The following is a 21,366-nucleotide window of genomic DNA, read 5'->3' on the forward strand; positions in this document are numbered from 1 at the left end:
CAATACCAGCAGCAATAGAGATATTACAGGTAGTTCTCTGAATGTTAAGGTCGTACCACTTAATCCTTCTGGTTTCAATCTATATGTATCTTTATTTTTTTATTGTAAGGCCTTAAGCAATTTTTTGCCGAAATAAATGGCTAGTGCATTGGTTCACTAATTTGCACCAAAACCTCTCTTGTATCTTCATTGTTTGGTATAGGTATATTTGTTGATCTTTTCCAACCTTTGGGAAAGTCAGATTTATTCCATGTGTATTAGTGTGCAACTGTTTGCCCTCCTGCTTTGCTGCCTGTTCTATTTCACATTCCAGGGAATTTAGTTTTTGAATATTTGCTTTCTACACAAATGCCTGCCATTTTATAAGTACCTTTGTAAAATATTTCATTCTAGAATTTCTACTTTTTTTTAGACTTCTTTGCCTCTATTAGATCACTTGAATAATGGCTGTGTATATTTTGAGGGTTAATTCTAATTTTCTTTGCTTGTTCTTTTCATGATATATTATTTTATTTAGTGACATTCTTGATTGAAATAGCTTTACTTGTCCTTTCTTGCATGAAACTGAAAATCTCTGTTCAGTCATTGTATGCTTCTTGCTACCCGCGGCTTTCATTCTCCACCTTTCACTAACTATTTTGGTAGCTTACTCTGAAAGCCATTTTAATCTTTTCTTACAATTGTAGGAATATTTTTTTTTATTTTGGGTCCCATAATGTGTCTCTTGTTTCTTCCTGTAGCTCTTCATGCCCTCATTCTTATATGTTAAGTATGCTGAATCTGATCATCCAGTGTCTGTCAACAACATCTGTATGCTGTTTTTAATTTGCTAAGCTTATCCCATGTATTTGAAATGAATAATTTCACTCTTTTACCTGGAAGTGTCCTGGGGATTGGATTGCACTTCCCCATTTTCCAATTCCTATTTATTTAATTATTTATCAAATGTAGACACTGCCCATCTCACTATCCATGTGTTTCTGGGCAGTTTACAGATACAAATGATAAAATCATATAAAGAATTGCAATTAAACAAGAATTAAAACAAAGTGAAAAATAAAAAAAGTGCAGAGTTAAAAAGACATGCTAAAAAGTTTTTTTAAAAAACTGAAGGAGCACCCTCAAGCCACTACCAATCTCAGAGTTGTGAGCCACTTTTTGACACCCCCCCCCCCCAATGTTAGTTGGTAAAGCCAGGTCTTCATATCTTTCTGGAGGGCCCAAAAATATCAGACCTAACCTCATCTCTAAAGACAAGATATTCCATAGGGCAGGAGCAATGGCAGAGAAGGCTCTTTTCCTAGACCCTGCCAGTTGAAATTCTTAGCTGATGAGTCTGTAACATATCCCCTCTGCCCAGGGGTGAAATCAACTTACCTTTGCTACTGGTTCGCAAATGTGAGCGAGCAGAGCATCAAAAACAGGATGTGAAGATGTTGGGTAGGTGGGCGGAGACTCCCACCGCTACCGGTTCACCCAAACTACCAGTTCCGGTTCACTCCTGCCGCTACCGCTACCGGTTCACCCAAACCGGATAGAACCTGCTGAATTGCACCACTGCCTCTGCCTGATTGTGTGGGACAGGTTGATGTAACTGGGATGAGATGTTTCTTTGGGTAACCTGATTCCATGCCATAATGAATGGCTTTAAAGATGACAACCAAACTATTAATTGGACTTGGAAGTAAACTGGCATCCAGTGCAGCTTATGCAGCCAAGGTGTTACTTGCATGATCGTTGGAGGCCCAAGTCTCCTCATGTAGCCACATTCTGCACCAGCTGCCTTTTCCAGATGCTCTTTAAGGACAGCCTCCTGTTGAGCTCATTGCAATAATCCTTAAGGGAGATGACCAGGATATTATGTAGTTAATGTTCCAGTGTATAATCTGTCTCTATATTGCTTAAAATAAATATTAATAACAAAAATAATTCTGTTCACAGAACACTTAGTATTCTATCTCCTGCATTATTGTATTTGCCCATGTGAGATCTTCCTGTAATTTCTTGTTTCTTCCGCATTGTAACTGTCCATTAGTAGTACTGCATGTCTAGGTGTTGCATTCAGTACCACTTAAGGTTTGTCATAGCCTACCTCTTCCCTCATTGTGTTGTGATGAATACATATCCTTGTGTAATATTCATGTTAATTGAAAATACATTAATTTCAATTGTTATGATTTACTGGATTATAACTGAAAGCATAAATATAATTATCCTTTCTATTCTGTTGCCACACCATTGCCTTTGCTATTTTAATCCTTCTTATGGTCTCAAGCCCTCAATATATCATCTCATTTAAATTGATTTACTCCAGACCATATAAAATCACTCATTCCTTATTGTGCTCCTTTTCTGCATCAAAATATCGAGGTATATTCATTCATGCATTTCACATTCTGTGGTCCCATTGCATATGTTCTTGTAAAATGGGAATCTCTTTTAATACTGAAACCATTCATGCAGATTTTTCCTTGTGGCTTTGTCCACACTTACAGATCTACATCTACTGAAGTTTGATGATCTTCCCCACATGGTTTCCAACCTTTTGACCTTGCCACGAGTTTCCACCAGTATTTCTTTCAGCATGGTTCTCCCTGCATTTAAGATAGTTGACCAGTATATTCTAATTAAATTCTTGATTCTTCACAAGATATCCACGCTTCCATCCCATCATAATTAAGTACAGTCCCGAGGTCTTGGATTAGAGTTTTCCAATCTTGGCAGCTTCCAAATGAATAGACTTCAGATCCACAAATTCTCAACAGTAGTCACACTGGCTAGGAAATTTTGGCACTAACAGTCCATAATTCTGGAAGCTACATAGTTGGGGAAACACTACCCCAGATTGTATTTTGGATTAAAGAAAGAGTAGGTAAAATCCTCCTAGGTGGAGGGCTTCAAATGGGGTCAGTGGTCAAAATCCTCAAAAACGTATTAATAATTAGAGCCGATACTGATACTTTCTCAGAATTTAACTGTGAAATTCTTACCTTTCCTAGGTATAGATTATTGCAAGCCATTATCTGTTTAACAAGAGTAGAAAAAGTATAAATCATATATATTTACATTTTTGATGTGGAGGCTTCTATAAAGAACTATATTGTCCTGGATTCAGTTGAATTTTGCAGAAGCATTCCCAATCCAGTCCTCCACTTGCCACTTCATGTTTCTCTGTGATGTAATGCTAAATTATTTTTGCCAGCTTTGCATCCCACACACAGGTCTTGGCTAATAACCAAAGATGCATGTATTTGTTTGGCATTTTGCTAAGAGCACACTGGGAATGTGCTTGGATTTGGATTTGGATATAGTGGGGGTGGCATGTTTACAATAAAATCCAAGAGATTTTAGCCCTTTTTAGAAGTGAAAAAAAGTCAACATGTACAACGTTAAACAATGTCTTTCACTATTGAAACATAATCTTCTGTAACCATTTGGAGTATGGTTGGAATAGAGCAAGTTTGTAAGTGTAACTTATGTAAGTGATAAGACTGGTGTCATTTCAGACTGACTCAAGAGCATCAACTAAGCAATGGCTTTGTGTTTCTGTCAAATAGGATTTGAAATGTTCTTTATTTAGACCTTAATTTCTAGTAGTGCAAAGAAGATAAAGTCTGTGTATAGATGATAGAAATATTTGTCTGGATTTCTAGGGATATTAATTTTGCATTGCTTGCTTGCACCCAAATAACTAGACTGGATGAAACCCCTTGATGCATGGGAAAAAGATTATGTCAAATGTCTCTACCTGATTGTGTAGCTCAACCAGGAATGAAAGCCTACTTCTCTAGCCATATTTCAAAGCTAAACATACAGCCATTACAGGTAGCTTTTATGCATCGCTGGTGGAGTTCTAGAGAAACTCTAAAGAAACTCTAGAGAAAACTCTTCTCTGCTCACGTCTACATTTAGACAAAAGCCAATAAGTAACAAAAAGTTTTCCTTTCCCCAACATGCAAGTTCCCAACTTTAGCCAGCTATGAATCCAGACAAAAAAAAGAGGGGGGGAAAAGGTATGCAGGAAAAGTGACATGGGTGTAGATGCTTTATAGCCTCTTTCTTCCTGCTCCCAGGCAGAGCCAACCTGTCTGCCCTTTCCAGTCATGTGGATTTAGACAGCCCTATACGTCGGCGCTCTCTGCTGGGGCTACTTTCTCCAGGTAAGTATAAGCTGCCTGAGCCAGGACACGTTGCTCTGCTTCTGTTGCAATTCAAGCCATGAACGTTTGCAGGATTTAGGGAGAAGCTCTCATGTCCAGATGGCAGCAACAGGGAAGGAGTTCTCTTGTTTTAAACAGGCAGACTTTTCTGACCAAAAATCAATAAATAATTTGATGACCTCCCAGAGGAAAAAGCACAGTTTGGCTGGGATCAACAATAGTAGGACAGTAGAGAGAGAGAACCCTCGCAAGATGTTGCAAAGCCAAAGAACATGTCTCTTATTGTCATGTATCTAGGAATGGGAAAGGGGAGCTGAAAATGCTCTGATGAGTTGTTGTTGTTTTTTTCGTCCACAGTTAAGCGCTCTCAAAAATGCTTCTTGTTATATATTAGGTCTTTACCCTCAGTCCTCTTTTCAGAGTTTGAAGCTGTGCAGAATTTTGCAAGGGCTCTTTTCTAAGGACTTCAGTAGAATGAAGATATGTGTCCTTACTAGTGAACCTTTTTTCAAATTGTTCTGGGTTCTCAAAAGACAAAGCGAAGCGACATCTTGTTGACTACCATTAAAATAAAATTGTCTACCTGATGTAGCTTCAAGGACTAATGGACTTCCTTACTACTTTGTTCAATTAGTAGTCTTCAACAGAAGTAGAAATCGGGTAGAAAACCTGGTGCATTCAAGCTACCAGGTTCTCTTCCTTATGTGCTGCATCCCTTCAGCCCATTTTCGCTTTTTCTCAATGCACTTTTGCTCTGCTGAGTTTACACTTTTCTCCTCATTCCACCCATACCTTGGTGGTCACCAGCTAGTATCAAATACCAGCTTTGCTTCTATGGAAGTGTGTGGCGATTTCTCATACAAAACCTTTTTTTTAAAAACAAAAACAAAAACCCAACGACTTCAGAAGCGAATATGCCATTGGCTTTCCTGATCATCACAAAAGAATTTGATCAATTGGCTGGGCTTTGTTCCACTTGGTTGTAAATTTGGGGGAGCTAATCAGAAGGACCTGAATGCCAAATTTATTTTCTCTTTACTTCTGAGAAGGTCCAGCTGGAATATACATTAACCTACAGGGAATGTATGTGCAAGCACCATTCATTGCATTTCTCCTCTGGCTTCTGCTTTGTATTGTCCTAATAAGTTTCTTGATGAAGACATTCTGGGAATCGTAATGGGGAAAGGCACATCATTATTTTTACTATTATAGTATTATTATGCCATTACCTTAATGTTTACTCTGCCTCAGGCACCTTTGCCTGTCTAAGTATCTTAATATTTAAGATAAATGAATGACAGACCTCCTAGTTATCTGGTAGTTTCATTCTTTGCCATAGAAGCATTCCCATTAAGAGCAGAGAATGAGGCAGATTTTTCAGACAAGAACGCACACCTTGACAGATAATGATCAAGCTTCAAGCTATGCCAGTAGATTAATATCAAGCATCATTTCTTTTTGTGCCAACAGAGCTAATGAACAGTTGGTTGTCTCCCATGGGCAAATCTTCTGTCTCAAGCTTTAGTCATGATGCTCAGTAAATTGACGCATCAAATTGACGGCATCTTTCTATCATGCTGAAAGTATTCTTCAGAACTGGTGAAGAATGTGCAAACAATTCATCTACAATCTGTTTTATGAAAACTTCAGGAATGTGACCCTCACTTTCTAATATCTCTTTATGTTCAGAATTACTGAAGAAAGGGAAAGGGTCATTCAATATAGCACTAAAGCCACAGGCTCAGATGCAGATTGCAGGAAGTTAGCCTGAGAAATTCTTGGCAAAGAATTGGTATATAAGCCACGTCTAGGTCCTCATCTAAAATGGGCTTAGTCACCCAACAACCTAGTTTCCTTGGCAAGAACAACTTGCATAAAATAATTATTGCAAAGAACTGAAGCCAGAAAATCAGCATAAAATTTTCCCCACCCCTTTTTTTTATTTTTCTTAGAACTTAAACCTGAGGTACATGTAAGGAACTGTTAAATACAGCTCTTTAATCAAACAGCAAATTAAGTCTCGCAGTCTTTATTTAACTACAGGCATTGTAAGAAGAAAATACCAAGTTGGAGTTGGCGCTGCCTGACTCAGCATTGCCATAAGCTTTACCAAGAGCTGTGTCAAAGCGTTCTTGGGTGTTCTCCATCCAGGAAGAATGCTTCCCTTACAGAATTTCAGGATAACCAAAGATGACGGCAGTAGATGGGAAGTTGTCATTTTGACATGTAACATTTGTGTTAGTTTGCTCCAACAGTCAATGTAGTGGGGGGGGGGGGATATCAAGCTACAAAGTGCCACCTAGTGAGCCAGACCCCTTGTCTCACGATTGCTGAAAACCAAATTCTGTTCAAGTGTAGATTAGCCCTTGGCTGTCATTGCTGTATTTCTCAGTCTAATTCAGAATACAGCAGCTGAGTGCCCAAGCATCCATTATGTTGCAGTTCCAGAAGACTTTAGAAACCCAGGCTTCCGTTTGTATCATGCTATGTCTCTGGAAATGTCAACCTACATGGAAGTCAGCAAACTTTGCTGTTACATCAATGTTCACACACATTCTGTGAAACAGTCCTCTCCACATCTAGAAACGAGTCCAACTAGTGTACAAATCCCATTCTAATATAATGCATAATAAATCCAGGCAATAACAAATCTGTGTTATATTGCAGGATTACACATCCTTTGGTGCTTAGCTCTGGAATGCATGCACCAGGCCTCCCACACCCAGGCATCACATCTCCATCTGGGAAACAAGAAATGGATCATTACGACCGAAGCATGTAAGTAGCCAAGAACTGGGATGAAAACTTATGGTACTGTGCTATTTGTTTATATGTTGCATTTTTATGCTGCTGAATCTTCAAGACATACAGTAACATAGTTAAGATACAATAAACTTTCCACCAGAAAATAAATGTAGTACAATGCACAACAAAGACAGAACGATGTAGTTTTCAATTTACAACCATTTGTTCAGCCACTGTTTGAAGTGGTGCTGAACATATGGTACTTATGAATGGTCCTCAAAATTGTAGACATTGCAAGGCTCGTGTGGTCATCTTTGGAAGTCTGGCCACATTTATGACTACAGGGGCACTTCCCCCCTGCTTTCTTTTCTTCTTTTCCCCCATTTCTGCCCTTTTGGTTGTCCTGCATAGCAGCACTCCTTGGTGGCAGTGGCAAGACTGGGACTGAAGTAGAGGCCTGAGGCCTTCATCAATTTCAGTCAGCTGCCCCTCCCTCCCAGCCACTACTTCAGTTCAAGGCCACGACTAGTGACGCAGCTCAAAGCTGCCACCACACATTCCACAAGTCCTGCCACACCCAACTGTCCATCACCATCTTTCTCCTCCTGCCAAAAAGCTGTGCCCAACCTGCCCTATGTGAGGCAGCACTTGACCCTGCTAGGCCTTCTTCCAAGGCTACTCACACTATCCTTCAAAAAGTGTTCTTATGATGCTTCAGGATGCCTCAGAGGCTTTTCAAAGGCTTTGCGAAACTTCACAAGAACGATGCAAATGATTTGCAGAACAGCAGGCATGGCCTTCTTCTCGTGAATTCTAGATGGTCACAGAAGCCTAGGAAGTGTGCATGTTATTCGGAGAGTGGCACAAGTGACCCCAGGAAGAAGACCTTTGAACCAGGCTGGGCACAACTAGTTAAGAGTGCGAGGAAGATGGCAAAAGTCAGCTGAACCAGTGAGCACAGTACAGCAGGACAGACAGAGGTGGCAAAAGGCAAAGTGGCCATAAGGGCAGAGATGGTGGTAGTGGTGGTGGTGATAAGAGGATGGGGGGAGTTGAAGAGGAGGCCGTTCCAAACTTAAGGGACTGGGGGGGACCAAGCTGGGAGTGGCTTGGCTCAATTGGTAATAATGGCAATGGGGAGTGCCAGGATCGCTGTCACTAAGTGTCACATCATGCTTTTTGACCACATCGTTTATCAATGGAAATTCTGGTCCCAATTACCACTGTAGCTCAAGAACTATATATAATTAATAATAATTACTATCCAAGTAATAATAATTAATATCCATCCATAAAGGTCCTTCAGAAAAGTTCAGTCTGTGAAAGTCTCTGGAAGGCTGTCACAGAAGGGGGGGCAGACATGATAGAAATGCAGTGCTTTTGGACTTCTGCCTTCCTCACTTCACAGAAATGGGTAAGCTGCTTCTCCTAAGGGAACTTCTTCAGGTGGGAGGAATCTGGCAGGAATAGGTGCTCTAATATGTTCTCCTGGCATGCTCCCTTACCAGTTCCATCTCTTGGAAGAGAAACTGCTGCTTCTCATTTGCAAAGCCAGTGTCCACAAGTCTCCTTTTCAGGGCTACAGATTAGAAGATTGCCCTCTGTCTGGGGGGATTTGGAGATTCTCCGAACTGGCCATAACGTTAGCTACGGGTTCTCCCGAACCCAGGCAAACCCATAGCAGCCCACCCCTGGGCCTACCAGGTAAAAGTAATAAATATGGTGGTTCCTATATGGATATTTCATATATCAGATTAACAGAGCAAATGAACTGAATCAATAGGATGTTTTGTAGGATATTTTGAACCATAAGGATCAAAATTATATCTCCAGTGATAACGTCTTAGGGTTGACTACCATTAGAAAAAATATTTTGCTCTTTTAATGTTTAAGCTTTGGCTCATCCGTTTTTATTCCTTCACTGTCAATCCTTGTTTTTTTATTATTTTCTAAGAGGCTGCAGTACTGAGGCAAGACCCCGTATTATCAATTGTTTCTTTTTTCTTTCATATAAGGAAATCACAATCAGAACCAAAGAGAGAAAAGGAAGCTAAGAAGCCTACCATCAAGAAGCCTTTGAATGCTTTTATGTTGTACATGAAAGAAATGCGGGCAAAGGTCATTGCTGAATGCACCTTGAAGGAAAGTGCTGCAATCAACCAAATTTTAGGAAGACGGGTAAGATATATAGGCATTAGGAAAGGTTCACGATGAATGAGTTGTTTGGTTTTTCAGAAATTCTGGATTTTAGTTGTAAACCTTATTTTCAGTCAAGGTATTGCTCTAATGGATCTGGGAAAGAGGCTAGAGAAAGGCTTTGAAAATTATTCTCCCGTATAGGTGAATAGTCTAGCTGTATAGTGGCTAAGACGCTGAGTTTGTCGATCAGAAAGGTTGGCAGTTCGGTGGTTCGAATCCCTAGCACCACGTAATGGAGTGAAGTTCTGTTACTTGTCCCGGCTTCTGCCAACCTAGCAATTCGAAAGCACGTAAAAAATGCAAGGAGAAAAATAGAAACCACCTTTGGTGGGAAGGTAGCAGTGTTCTAAGTGCCTTCAGCGTTTAGTCATGCCAGCCACATGACCACAGAGAAGTCTTTGCATAGCACTGGCTCTTCGGCTTTGAAATGGAGATTAGCACCGCCCCCTAGAGTCGGGAACAACTAGCACATATGTGCAGGGGGACCTTTACCTTTTATAGTGGCCTGGTTGATGTGCAGTTTGCAGTATACCAACACACTTTTCCAGAGCGGACATCTCCATGGTTTGGTTTTGCTGCACTTTCTCCATATTTAGACTTTAATGGCCCTTGCATCTGTTTCAGTGCATTTGGATGGGCTTTGAAAATGTAACAAAATTTATAATAAAACTTCTGCACTGCTGCAGAATGGGTAGCTTAAGAAAATACATTGTTTTTCTTCCTTTTTTTCAATTTGTTTTTAAAAGATTGCATACAAGTCCCTGCATCAGCAGATCATGAAGCAGTTTTCATTATCTGGGACTTTCAAAAGATGTCAGGAAACTCAAATTGATTATTTGTAGATCACTTTCTACATCTAAAATATTTTCCTGCCACGAAGTGTGGATCCACACAACACCGTAAGGCAGGTGCCAACTATTGTCATTTTGGACAGGGGAAGTAACATGAGAAATGACCTACCAAAGGCTGCTCAATTAATTTATTATAACTGAGCAAGCTTTTTCATTTTGGATTTCAAAGACCACTGATCTCTGTAATTTCCTTTTCTGGCCAATCATATAATTTACTTTTTCTCATTAGGGCATAAACTTCTTAGGTACTTAACTTTCAATTGTATCCCAAATTCTGATCTTGATTCCAAATAGTAAAAACTTAACATGGATTTTGTGTGTTTATTGCATTAAAAAAGTGTTGAGAATTCAGTCAAAATTTTATATTCCTAAATTTGGGGTGGGGTGGGGTTGATCAATGTGCAGGGATTCCATTTACTTATAGAATAAGAAGCTGAATTCTTATTTAATAAACTTTTGTCGTTGCTTTCTGCACAGAGAAGTTCCATTTCCATAAAAACTGATAAGTACAGGCATATGCAAATGAATACCAGTGACTGTATTAGTAATTAGTAATTTGGGGATTTGAGAAATGAAGAAATTCTAAAAGAAAATTGCTACTTCTGCATCTTTTTTTTTTCATGTTCTAGTACAGAAAACTCGTAGGTGGAAAGGGGGAAATGGAGCATTGCCTTATCACAAGAGTTGGGACTGTATTGTTTTTGCTGAATTGCAATTCCCAGAATCCTTCCTACTGGCCATTCTTCAGATTCACAGCTGTGAGACGGTGGCTGTATAAAATTGATACAATTAATAAATGAATGTCTAGAAGTTGTCATTCAGCAGCATCTGCAAGGTCACAAATTCCCCTGTTCTGCTCTGTTATGTGGAAGATTCTTCTTTCATGTGTTTATCAAGATCAGATGTGTACAACAGTGTTTCCAAATACCATGTGTAAAGTTAAGGGCTGAATCTTTGTGAATATGTTGATTTTCCTTCCGCCCACCTTACATCTATGCAATAAATTAGATGTTAAGAGAATTAAGATTTCTAGATATATCTTAGATCTTGCTTAGGAATGTGGCTGGTTGCTGATGATGGGAGCTACCAATACCTACCAACACCTGGAAGGCAACAGTACTCTTTTCTGATCAGGGTGTGAGAGCACTGTGAATTTTTGGGTGCTCATTGTTTTCTATGGTTCCTTTTCAGTGGCACGCATTGTCACGAGAGGAGCAAGCCAAGTATTATGAACTGGCCCGCAAGGAAAGGCAGCTTCACATGCAGCTCTATCCTGGCTGGTCTGCAAGAGATAACTATGTGAGTATCTGGGATCTGTTGTGGTGGCAGAGTTTGTGTAGGACACTAGCCATTTTTGCTTTTTAAGTAACTTTGGGTCTTTTATATCTTTGCCACTAATTGCTTTCAGTTATCTGTCTTAGTAGTTTGTGAGTGATGCCAACTCAGTGGGCGGCTACGTTGAAGTTTGGTTTCAAAAGCTTTAACTGGATTATCTGAGTCATGTACATGAAACTGGTAGAAGTGGCAGAAGGCGGCCAAGCAATATTGATGGCAAGAATATTGTATTTTGTATTTTACCCTGAAAACGTTCTGAGCTTAACATTGCAAACGACTTTTTAAATTCAATGGGATTCTCTTTTCCTGCTGCCCTGCCATCACTTTCTCACAATATATTGCAAGTCATAATTCACACATACACAAGCTCCTGGTTTCAGATGAATCCTTTGCAAGGGGCGGAGGAGGATTAGGAAAAAGAAAAAAGAAAAAAATTGACAGCAAATCGTGCTCAAGAATTACACTGGGAGCACGAGGAAAGGTTCTTCCATTGAGTTTAGGATGTGAACTCAATAGGTTATTATAAACCAGAATATTGAGAGTAGATTACACCAGGGGTCTCCAACCTGAGCAACTTTAAGCCTGGAGGACTTCAACTCCCAGAATTCCCCACCCAGGTTTGCTGTAACTGCCCTTCAGACACTGGTTTCAGCAGGCTCTTATAACGTTGACTTCAATGCAACCCCCAAAGAGGTTCCATGTATTTAATGCCATTATTTCTATTTCCAATGAAAGTGGATGATTGTGTTCGTCCACAATTCCTCTGATTGGGTCACAGATTGACATATTAAAAAGTGGGTATTCTAAAATATGTCAAAGTATTTACAGTTGAGGGTTTTATAAATCTGTGCTTTTTCATAGGTTTCTATTTTGCACACTTCATTTTCTTTCCTATTTTGGTTTGCTGTTTATTTTGCCAATATATGTGACAGCCTCCTGAGCCTTATCTTCCTCTTCCCCCCACCCTCACTTTCCCAGAGTGGTATATTTGGGGCCTATTCTCTTAAACTGATTCCTGATCTATTATTTCAACTTTCAATATTTGTTTTCTCTTCGAAGCAGCAGACCTGTAAGCATTTTTTTTCATTGCATACCTTTTGCATACCTTAGCATTATTTCCCCCTTTTTTACACAGCCTTTTGACATGGATTGTAATTATTTCTGACTGGGTACCTCAGATTATCTAAGGCAGAGCTATTGCTTCATCGCTACACATCCTTGATTTTCTTTCATTTTTATATTCTCCATTCTATCCACAGACAGAATAAATAAAACATAAATATGATTTTCTTTCTTACATTTACACAAGTTGCTATTTCCAACTTTTGAACGTTGACTTAAACACTTGTGATATTTTCTTTCTCTTTATTCTCCTTGATTCTTGCCTTCTCTTTAGCTTTTACTTGTTTCATTCTATCTCTATCCTCTCTTTTTTTACTCATATTATTTACTTTTCTCACCAATATGGTTTTGTTTTCTATATGTTATTTGTTTTATAGCAGTGGTGGGTTCCGGATCCCGGTGCAACCGGTACAATGCAACGGGGCCGGTTGTCTACCACATGAACGAGCGCAGCACGCATATGCATACTCTGCGGTGCCTCTGCGACGTTCCAGCTGCTCAGTGGAGTGTTGCGCAGGCGCCGTACACTCCATGCGTGTGCGCGGAAGCCCCAAAGAGGTCAAATACCAGTAAGGAGTGCAGGCGGGCAGATGGGCCCCCCGGAGCACCGTACTGGAACAGTACCCATACCGGGCTTACTGGTCCTAACCCACCACTGTTTTATAGTATATATTCCTTTCCCTGGACTTTCTTCTTAATAAATCTTTAAAAAAACCTTCAGATTTTGGCTACTCGTTTATCTTCACTATTTGCCACCTTGTAGCTTCTTCTCTGTAAGAACTATGTTACTATCCTTTACATTGACTTCCACTTGTTTTATTTTTTTATGCCTCTGCCATAATTTTATACCTCTGTCCATAATTCATGGTTCCCACAATATCTGCAGGTCATCATCCTTACCTTGGTTTACCCAGTGCTCAGAAATGTAGTTCTTCTCCTGAACATTTACCTTTGACTTCTGCTGCCTTTTTTCATTCTCCATCTTTTATCTCTCTTTTCTTTTTTGCGCTTGATGCTTTATGAGTAGAGGGCCACAAAACATTCTGCTGTGAAGTGTTCTAATCTCAAAACAGGTTATTTTTCCAAATACTCTAAGTTCACCATGTGACATTTTGAGTATTCAGGAAATGAATCTGACTGTGACAGTGAGAACAATGAGAACAATCACTCAATGGAACAGCCTGCCTTCAGAAGTTGTGGGAGCTTCATCACTGGAGGCTTCAAGAAGAAATTGGACTGCCATTTGTCAGAAATGGTGTAGGGTCTCCTGCTTGGAGGGGGGGGAATTGGACTAGATGACCTACAAGATCCCTTCCAACTCTGTTAATCTGTAAATATCCAGCCTTGAAATGATCTATTCCCAAAAATGATCTCAATTATCCACAGCTCATTTTCAGATTAGAAAGAATCTGAAATCCTTGAAGCCCCCTATTTCACAGTCAAAACATTCCATTCCAAAATGTTTGGGGAATGTGTCTTTACAAACAACGTAAGTAAATGGTATCTTTATAGTTGGTCACACAGTTAGACTGGGTTTGGCATTTTTATCCACCTATTGAGTCCTTCCCAAGGACCTGCGATCGCCAGATGTTCTTGTTTAATAACATTAAACAGATTGTTACAAGATGTAAGCTCTTCCAAGTAAAGCTGTCTTTTGCAATTGACTGTTGGTGATTTTGTCAATGCTGATGATGTTCAAGTGATGGGTCAGATGTTTTGGAATTGTTCCCAAGGTGCAGTGGTGGGTTGCAGGCGGTATGTCCTGGTACGGGCATACCGATGCCTGCCTGGAGCACCGGGTACCGTTCTGGTATGGTTCTCCGGAGGGCCCACCCATCCGCCCGAGCTCTTTACCTATATTTGAGCTCTTCGTGCTTCTGCTTCTGTGCACGGAGCGTACGGCACCTGCGCGACACTCCGCTAAGCAGCTGAGTATCGCGGAGGCATCACAGGAGGTAAGGATGCATGCGTGTGCTGCGCACATGATGCGCACATGCATGTGGGAGATGCCAGGCCCTGTTGCACCGTACCGGTTGCACCGGGATCTGGAACCCACCACTGCCGAGATGCCTATTACTATCTTTGTCTTTCTTTTGCCACAGCCTTTTGACTTCCTTTTGTAGGTCTTTGTAATTGGTGATTTCTCTCTAGTTCTTTCTCTTCTATTCTCTGTTTCCAGGTATTGCAATGTTTACTATCCAGATTTTTTAGTCTTTCCTATTAATTGTTTAGTCTGGAGTGCTGTGTGACAAATGCTTGTCTGTTTAAATTCTGAAGTTCCAGAAGACTTGAGCTTCTTCGTTTGCTATTAATCTGCCTGTTTTGTTGCCCCTTCAGTTCTTGTTTGCAGGCAAGTGATATTTCTTGCAGATATTCCAATATCCAGCACCATTGTTGCTACTTTGTCATCCCATTGTTTGTGGTCAATCTTCGCTATCTTCCTGAAGCAGCCAATTAATTGGTCTACTGTTTCTTCAGCTTCTTTGCAGAGATAGCATTTGTTCTCTATTGCTGTCTTCTTGCTTTTGTTCGTAAAGTGTGGCCTTGTACAATTAGACCCTCTGTCTCTTTTGTCAACTTTTCTGCTCTTAGCTATTTATCTGGTCATGTTATCTGCTTTGCCTGTTACTTTTTTGTGTCCTGGCAATGTAATACTTTACCTTGCTATGTCTCTTCTATTTTTCATTTTATTTTTCTTGTAGGACAGTTTGGTCTCTTTGGTATTTAGTAAGCCTTCATTCCATTCCCATCTATGTTCCTTAGTAAGTAGACAGCCATGGGATGTTGCAAGGACACCAGACAGTTGAAAAAGAGAAGAACGGAATTGGAAGACTATTTGAATAAGGTGACCAGACGTCCCGCTTTTGGTGGGACAGTCCCGATTTTTAATAATTTGTCCCGCATCCCACGGCGTTTTAAAAATGTCCCAATTTTTGGTAAGGTGCGTGGCTGCGCACATAGCAAGAAAATGTGCTTTTGAGGAGCCATGAGGCACGGGAGCCAGTAGGAAGGGGGCGGAGGGGGCGGGAGCTGGAAAAAAACACCTCATGGCTTCTCAAAAGCATGGCGGAGGAGGCGGCAGGGGTAACACGGGGCCCAGCTCAGGTGCTCCAAGCAGAGGGGGTGGCGCCACCGCCACTACCACTACCACGGGCTGAGGCGCCAGCGGGAGCTTTGGCAGTTTCACCTCAGCCACAGTGCCGGGCAGCAAATGTGGTGGTGCTGTTGGAGGAGGAGGAGGAGGAGGAGGAGGAGGCAGTTATTCTGGTGGCAGCGGGGGCTCGTTGGCATCTTCAGCGGCAGCCCTGCCCCCGGTAAAAAAAACCAAAGATGGAGCAGATCCACGCAGATGATGTCGCCGCAACATGACTGGAGAAGGAATTCTGGGAGTTGAAGTCCACAAGTCTTAAAGCTGTCAGGTTTGAAGATCCCTGGGGTTTTTTCCCCAAAGGGTTAGGGGTGTAAGGATCTTGTAACTTGACAGCTTTAAGACTTGCATGCTTCAATGCCAGAGTTCCTGAGCCAACATGAGTGGAGGAGGAATTCTGGGAGTTGAAGTCCACAAGTCTTAAAGCTGTCAGGTTTGAAGATCCCTGGGGTTTTTTCCCCAAAGGGTTAGGGGTGCAAGGATCTTGTAACTTGACAGCTTTAAAACTTGCACACTTCAATGCCAGAGTTCCTGAGCCAACATGACTGGAGGAGGAATTCTGGGAGTTGAAGTCCACAAGTCTTAAAGCTGTCAGGTTTGAAGATCCCTGGGGTTTTTTTCCCTAAAGGGTTAGGGATGCAAGGATATAGACCAAATTTTTAATCAAGAGCCCCCCCCCCCTTCCCCGTCAGTGGTGTCCCGCTTTACCAATGTTAAAATCTGGTCACCTTATATTTGAAGGATAGTGAAGAAGGTATTATTCAGTGCTCCTTCACTTAAATGGGATTGGACATGAAAATGCTAAATTTCTCCTGACAAGATTGCCCCAAGAATATTCAAACTTTGTAAGTGACAATAAAGACTAGATCCATTTTTGGAGTTAAGCAAGTATTTAGGTGTGATGCCTGACTAAGATACTTAATTCTTGTGGGAGGAAAATAAACAATTGCTTTAAGGTGGATCTCCACAAAATATAATATATTGCCTTAAAATTATTTAAGGATTTAATTTTTTTTACATTTCTTTATTCATTAATTTATTGCTGTCATCAGGAAACTGTTTATTTTCTCCTCATGTTGACAATATAAAATTGGTTTAAAAAACAATCAGGCAATAAGAAGAGTTTTTTATTTTAAATTTACATGAGCTTGAATTAGATTATGCCCATCATAAATAGGTTCAATGAAAATTACAATGGGGAAAAGGAGAAATTGGTAGTATTCTCAAAATAATAATCTCACAGAAATTGATGTTTTGTGTATAATTATTGGTATAAATAAACATGTTGGATCTCTCTCTCTCAACACATGCTTTACCTTATTATTCTTGTGTGTGAATATTATAACTGCATTCAGGCAGTTTAATATTGCTAGATCTAAATTGTTCTTAGTTCAGAGAAATTGCTACAGACTTTCATGCGGATAGTTCTTGCTTAAGGACTCTCACGATTGAAATAGGAACTCCATCATTAAGCAATGCAGTCATTAAGCAAGAAATCACATGACCACAACAGATCTATGACCTCACTTTTGCCATGGTTGTTAAGTGAATCACTTTTGATCATTAAGCAAGACAGTACATAAACACAATTTGTGATTTTACTGCCAGACTCTACTTGTCAGAAGCTGGCTGTAAAGTGTACAAATGGTGATCATATGACCCCGGGGACACTGTGATGGTCATAAGTTCAAGGACCAGTGTGACCACTGTCAAACAATTGCTAAACAGGGCACTTGTTATGTGAGAATACTGTACTTTTCTTTGTGCAGGTCTATAGAAGGTCTAGAGCTAGGTTAATAATTTACATTGCATTTGAGGATGATATTCCTCAGAAATCTGGGTACATCTTGTGAATAGTGAAAAATGGATGGGTTTCTTTGCAGTATAATGCACAACAGGAATGCACCATTGCATATGTCATAGCAGTTCATTAAGCAAAAAAAAAAAAATGGAAGAGAGACAACAGAAAGGAGATTCATATCTGGATATAGCTGCACTTGACCTCATCTTGAGATGTAACAAAGAAAAAAATAATTAAGAGAATATTCAGAAATAGATAAGCTACACCAGGCTTCTTTAAATTTGATGGTGCCTTCCCCGATGCTTACCTCAGCAGGTCGCAACATGTGACTTTGATCTCAGAAGTTAAGTATGGTCAGCTCTGGATAATATTTGAAAAAGTTCCAATAAAGATTTCCAGAATTGTTAACGGCTGTGAGACGACGACTAAAAAGAGGACCACATTTCCATAACACTGCTTAGAATATGGGTCTCCAACCTTGGCAACTTTGAGATCTGTAGACTTCAACACTCAGAATTGCCCAGCCGGTCCCCAGACCCTTGGCTTAAAAGACTGCATAGATGTAGTTAATTGGTGGCAAGAATAAGTTTAGGGGTGTCTACTTTTATTTACCTACATCTCTATTCCTTCTGCAAAGAATCCCTTTGTCTGAATGAATCAGCACCAACAACCCCTCTAAAGCTCTCAGAAGGAAAATGGAAAGCCCAGAAGATAAATTCCGTAACTTTGGTCTTAGATTTTATGGCTAAATGTAAAAGAATGATTATGCATGTTTTACCTCCAGTTCATTTGTGATCTTTTCTTTAAACTTTCCCCCACTTTTCTTTTCACTTTTTTGCTTAAAGAATCCACTTTTTCTTCAGAGCAAAAGGCAATCATTGGGCATTGGTATGACAGAAATTGTGAATGCAACCACAGGAAAAGTATGCAAGTGTAGGCAGGCAAATGTCCATTTTAAATCTTGAAGAAGTACCTAATGTCATGCCCAAATTATTCGGGTGGGATGAATTCAGAATGTTTATTCTCTGGCTGGAATGAATGGTGATCTTGTCTCTTAATGCTATCAGTCAACCTTAACAGGCCTGTGGCTGATAGGTGGCTTTTTACTGGCTGGTGATGCTCAGAAGCAAAGAGCAGCAAAACCAATTGGCTTTACCAATGGGTTGGTTTAATATCCCTCGCATATATAAAATCAAGGTACTATCTTGAGATGGACAATAAATTTTATACAGGGGCTGATTTCTGCTTGCTCATATATGATTGGAAGGCTAATTCTGGAGCCTGCAAAAATGTCTTCACTCATGAAAATTTAACATTTAGGCGATTATGTATTTGCAAGATATTGTTGTTGTTTTTTAAAACTGCTACAGGAACTTGAAATAGCATAAGTAAGTAGTATATGGGGAAGGGCTGTTAAATTATGTCCTTACCTGACTTTGTTTTTTTAAAGCAAATTAAAACAGACGCTTCAGCTTTGGGACCAAACAACTACCCTGTTTTCCCGAAAATAAGACCTCCCCGGATAAGAAGCCCAATCGGGTTTTTGAGCGCATGGGCTAAAATAAACCCTACCCCGAAAATAAGCCCTCCCCGAAAATACAGCAGCAGCCATGGGGTGACCACGCTCACCGCCTCCTGCACCTCAAAAATAAGACCTCCCTGAAAATAAGGCCAAGTGCTTATTTCGGGAGGTCAAAAGAAAATAAGACCCTGTCTTGTTTTCGGGGAAACGCGGTAGCAGGAAGCTTGCAGTTTAGAAAACAAAATAATGCATACTTGTGTGCATGGTGTTTTACTCACACTCAGAATCTCTCATGCCCGCTCTTCATTTTCAAAACCTTTGGAAAGGCCAATAATGTTAAATTAACTGTTAAATTAAATTAATACATCTCTATTTACCAGCACATTCTACCAAGTGAGAAGTTGATTTGTCTTTCTCTATGATCTAAAACACTTTAACTCACTTTTCTTTAATCTGGTGTTCCAGATGAAACCAGCTTGGACCACAACTTCTAAAATTTGACTGATTTGCCAAATTCCAACCAACAGCCAAATCCACCTCTTTGAGAAGGCACCCACTTTGGAAGATTAACAATAGCCATAGCACTTAGCTTTATATACCCTTTCATAGTACTTTACAGCCCTCTCTAAGCAGTTTACAGATATTACCCCCAACAATCTAGGTCCTCATTTTACCGACCTCAGAAGGACTGAAGGCTGAGTCAACCTGGAACCGGTAAGAATCGAACAGTGAGCAGTGAATTAGCCTGCAACACTGCAGTCTAAGCACTGCACCACCATAGCTCAGGCACAAAGACAGACTTCTGTCTCCATAGTATGGATTTAGAACAGTGTGTAGACTGACCATACCAGTCATATTCTTAATGTAACAGTGCTTATTAACATGACCAGCTAACTTAGAATCATGCATGTCTTTCACCCTTTAATCAGAAATGTTATGATAGTTATAGTTCTTTTTTACAACATCGTTTTTTCTCACATCTGTCAACAGGAAGGGATAATTGTTATTAAAAGTGGTAACTTAGAAAATCTTCTCTCCTATCCTTGAACCTTTTCCTGGCAAACGGCAAACTTCATTAGTTGATAGATTCAGTCAACATGTTTGTTTCAATTGTTGGAGTCCTAAAAAAACCAACTACTATTACATTTTGTCTTCTTATGTCTTCCTATTTATCATTTAGGGAGTCAAGTCACGTTCATTTTCATCCTTCTAAACATCCATAGTCTGAATTTGAAGGAACCGAGTATTGTTTCTGATTTCTAGTGGAGACTATATCTTCATTTCTTGCTCTTGGTTTTTATTTTCATCCAGTGAATTTGATAGTGCCTTTTCATCTGTCTACTTTCTCCCTCTCCCTCTCCCTCTCTCTCTTTTTTTTTACTTTGGAGCTTCCTTTCTTAAATGGTAGCAATTTGAACTCTAATTCCATGGCTTTTTCTCAAATGTATAGGCTTGCTATACATGTGCATTTGCTGTGAATGTATTCCAGCTTGTTTTCAGAAAGAAAGACAAACCACAAACATTGCAGGTCACAATTGCAATTTTTTGTTTGTTGATCAGGTTATCTTCATAAATCACTTCAAGTAGAAAGTCTTTTATTTCTTGTTTTTGTTCCTTATGCCTCTCATATTACTTAAGTACAATTGGCTTAGAGGTAAATTGGTCCGCGTCTCCCACAAGACTCCCCAGGCAAACTAGTTTACTAATCTTTTACAATCTCCCATCTTTCATTAAAAATGTTTCTGTGGATTTTTAAGATTGACTGATTACTACCATTAAAAACAAACACCGGAGCATTGTTAAATTACCCCAAATTAATCAGTGGTGGGGGTTTTTTTGTTTTTTGTTTTTTGTTTTTTGTGGGAAGGAAAGGAATAACTAATGGGAAGGAATTAGTGTAATAAATATATTTTACAGGTTAATTTTATTATTTTGAAAAGTGGTGGACAGTAGAAGCATTGGGCAATAGAGAATTTGGGGGAGAGGGGAGATACAACACAATAGATATATTATTTATCTGAATTTCTGTAACAAGAAGCAGCACCACCCCCACCCAAGAAAGGACTCTTCTCTTATAGCCTTTTGCAGTAGAGGACATGGCTTCAGTATTTTCTGCACTGGGGAGAGGGAAAAACAAAAAATACCCTGTATCATGATTTTTTTTAGAAAACAGAAATTAGCATCTCATAGTAATTGTTTTATGTTCTCATCTACTGAACATAATTTTAGACCTCAGGTCTGTGCCCATCCATATGGTATCAAACCTCAGCACAGATTCAGTAAAACTGATTTCTAAATAAGTATCAGATGCTACTTAAGGGTGTTCATTAATAAATATATGTAGTGGGGGGGGAGTACAGCTCATCCACTGACCTGGCAAAGATGTAACTTTTCATCTTAAGTCCAAAGTTAAATTGTGAAAAAAAAAGTGTTTGAAACTTTTTCTGGGGCTACTTTACTTTTGGCTCCATGTCCAGCGTTAA

At 39.8% G+C, this 21,366-nt stretch overlaps 1 protein-coding gene across 11 annotated transcripts in view; it reads left to right on the forward strand.

Moving 5' to 3' along the window:
• Positions 1–21,366, forward strand: part of TCF7 (transcription factor 7) — a 140,245-nt gene that overhangs the window by 103,894 nt on the left and 14,985 nt on the right. For 8 of the 11 annotated variants that reach the window (XM_081939600.1, XM_081939593.1, XM_081939599.1 and 5 more), the window contains exons 6-9: positions 4,074–4,160; positions 6,828–6,938; positions 8,921–9,083; positions 11,147–11,254. In XM_081939600.1, the coding sequence (XP_081795726.1) occupies positions 4,074–4,160; positions 6,828–6,938; positions 8,921–9,083; positions 11,147–11,254 (469 nt within the window). The remainder of the gene's footprint in view (positions 1–4,073; positions 4,161–6,827; positions 6,939–8,920; positions 9,084–11,146; positions 11,255–21,366) is intronic. The other 3 variants (XM_081939596.1, XM_081939598.1, XM_081939595.1) reach the window with 1 other exon arrangement.

Source organism: Natrix helvetica, assembly GCF_964273705.1.
Source record: "Natrix helvetica genome assembly, chromosome: 1".
Classification (NCBI taxonomy): Eukaryota; Metazoa; Chordata; class Lepidosauria; order Squamata; family Natricidae; genus Natrix; species Natrix helvetica.